Source organism: Priapulus caudatus, unplaced genomic scaffold (assembly GCF_000485595.1).
Source record: "Priapulus caudatus unplaced genomic scaffold, Priapulus_caudatus-5.0.1 Scaffold12404, whole genome shotgun sequence".
NCBI classification, from domain to species: Eukaryota; Metazoa; Priapulida; class Priapulimorpha; order Priapulimorphida; family Priapulidae; genus Priapulus; species Priapulus caudatus.
The window spans coordinates 1-1656 of NW_014589465.1; the positions used below are offsets into that span (position 1 = coordinate 1).

At 42.1% G+C, this 1656-nt stretch overlaps 1 protein-coding gene across 1 annotated transcript; it reads left to right on the plus strand.

The window, feature by feature from the left end:
* Positions 1–435: 435 nt before the first annotated feature.
* On the plus strand, positions 436–1579 carry LOC106820376 (synaptotagmin-7-like; the record flags this gene model as incomplete). Its single annotated transcript, XM_014824900.1, has 2 exons — positions 436–565; positions 1385–1579. Coding segments are annotated over 2 exons (325 nt in total), but the record flags the coding sequence as incomplete, so codon positions are not given.
* Between the last annotated feature and the right edge of the window lie 77 nt (positions 1580–1656).

Here is a 1656-nt window from a genome sequence, read left to right on the forward strand (position 1 = left end):
TATATATATATATATATATATATATATATATATATATGGATTTTACTAACTAGACTTTTCATTACGCATAAGCTCGAGTACCGTTCTGTTTTTGGATTACGAACAAACATACACGGGCTCGTATGATCCTTATATATATATATATATAATTATATATCGTCATTGATTCATACTTCGCATTTGATATTACCTGTTTGTGTCGTTTCTGTATCTATTTCTGCGTGTATTTCTGCGTTCTACGTTCTATCGATCTCTACGTGTACATGAACATCGAACAATATAATTGCGCGATATTTGCATCATTAGTACAATATATAAATTTGAGACATCTGAAACAGCGATGCGACAGCACCTGTCACGTGCAGAGTCGTGTTGAAGACGATTTTAACTATGAATTGTCTCGTTTTAATTGTTGCTTGTTTTTCGATTTCGAAGGAGAAGACAGGAGAGTTATTGATGTCACTTTGCTACCACCCGGTCTCTAGCAAACTGGTCGTTACTGTTTTAAAGGGAAAGAATCTCAAAGGCAAAGACTTTTTTAACTTCTCAGGGACCAAAACATCAGGTATGTAAAAACTATGGTGTGGATATCTAACATGCGTGACGGTTAATTAGTAGCTTATTGTTATGCATTTACGTCACAAACGCGTGCTCAATATTACCATTATGCTCGTTATGTCGCCCGTTGTGTTACGTTGATTGGCGAAATTCATTTGAAAATCAGCAAAAGGTAGGCAGCAGCTGTTCGCAAACAGTGAGCGGCAACGCGTGCAACACGTGTGCCAGCTGTGTGATTCACAGGTTTCTGCATCGAGTTCTGTAAGCGTGTTCGAGAGCTTGTTATAATGCCTGTGATACCTCAGCGTCAGGTATAGAGAGAAACGCAACGTGCAGTTCTCGCAAATGGTACTGAATATTGTGCACGCATACAACAGCTTTCAACAACAACAACAACAACAACCTCAGCGTCAGGTATAGAGAGAAACGCAACGTGCAGTTCTCGCAAATGGTACTGAATATTGTGCACGCATACAACAGCTTGCAACAACAACAACAACAACAACAACAACAACAACGACGACGACGACGAAAACGCTCAACGTACATGTACATGACACGCGTAATTGAGCATTCTTCTACGAGACTAACAATGAATCGACTAGAACGGCTGTGATGCCAAAAATAATGGGTTAGTTAGCACTCCTTCTGGGTAGTCTACTTTTCAGTCAGTGTAAACTATTTCATGCCTTTGTTCGCACGCGGGCGACGTTCATATCGTGTACACGAGATCTTCTATGGGAACTCTCACAAATAGGCCTACACGTGCGAAGTTATCGTACCACGCATAAGTTTAATTAACATTCTCAATGCGCGACCTTCGCAGATCCGTACGTGAAGATATGGCTGGTGCAGAACGGCAAGAAGTTGGAGAAGAAAAAGACGCTGGTGAAGCGCGTGACGCTGCACCCGGTGTTCAACGAGTCGTTCTTGTTCATCGTGTCAGCTGATAAGATAAGAGACACGGCACTTCTCGTGAGCGCCATGGACCACGATAGAGTCGGCAGGAATGAAGTCATAGGTAGCATTACCGCGTGCTACGGGACGCCGATAGTTACACACACACACACACACACACACACACACACACACACACAC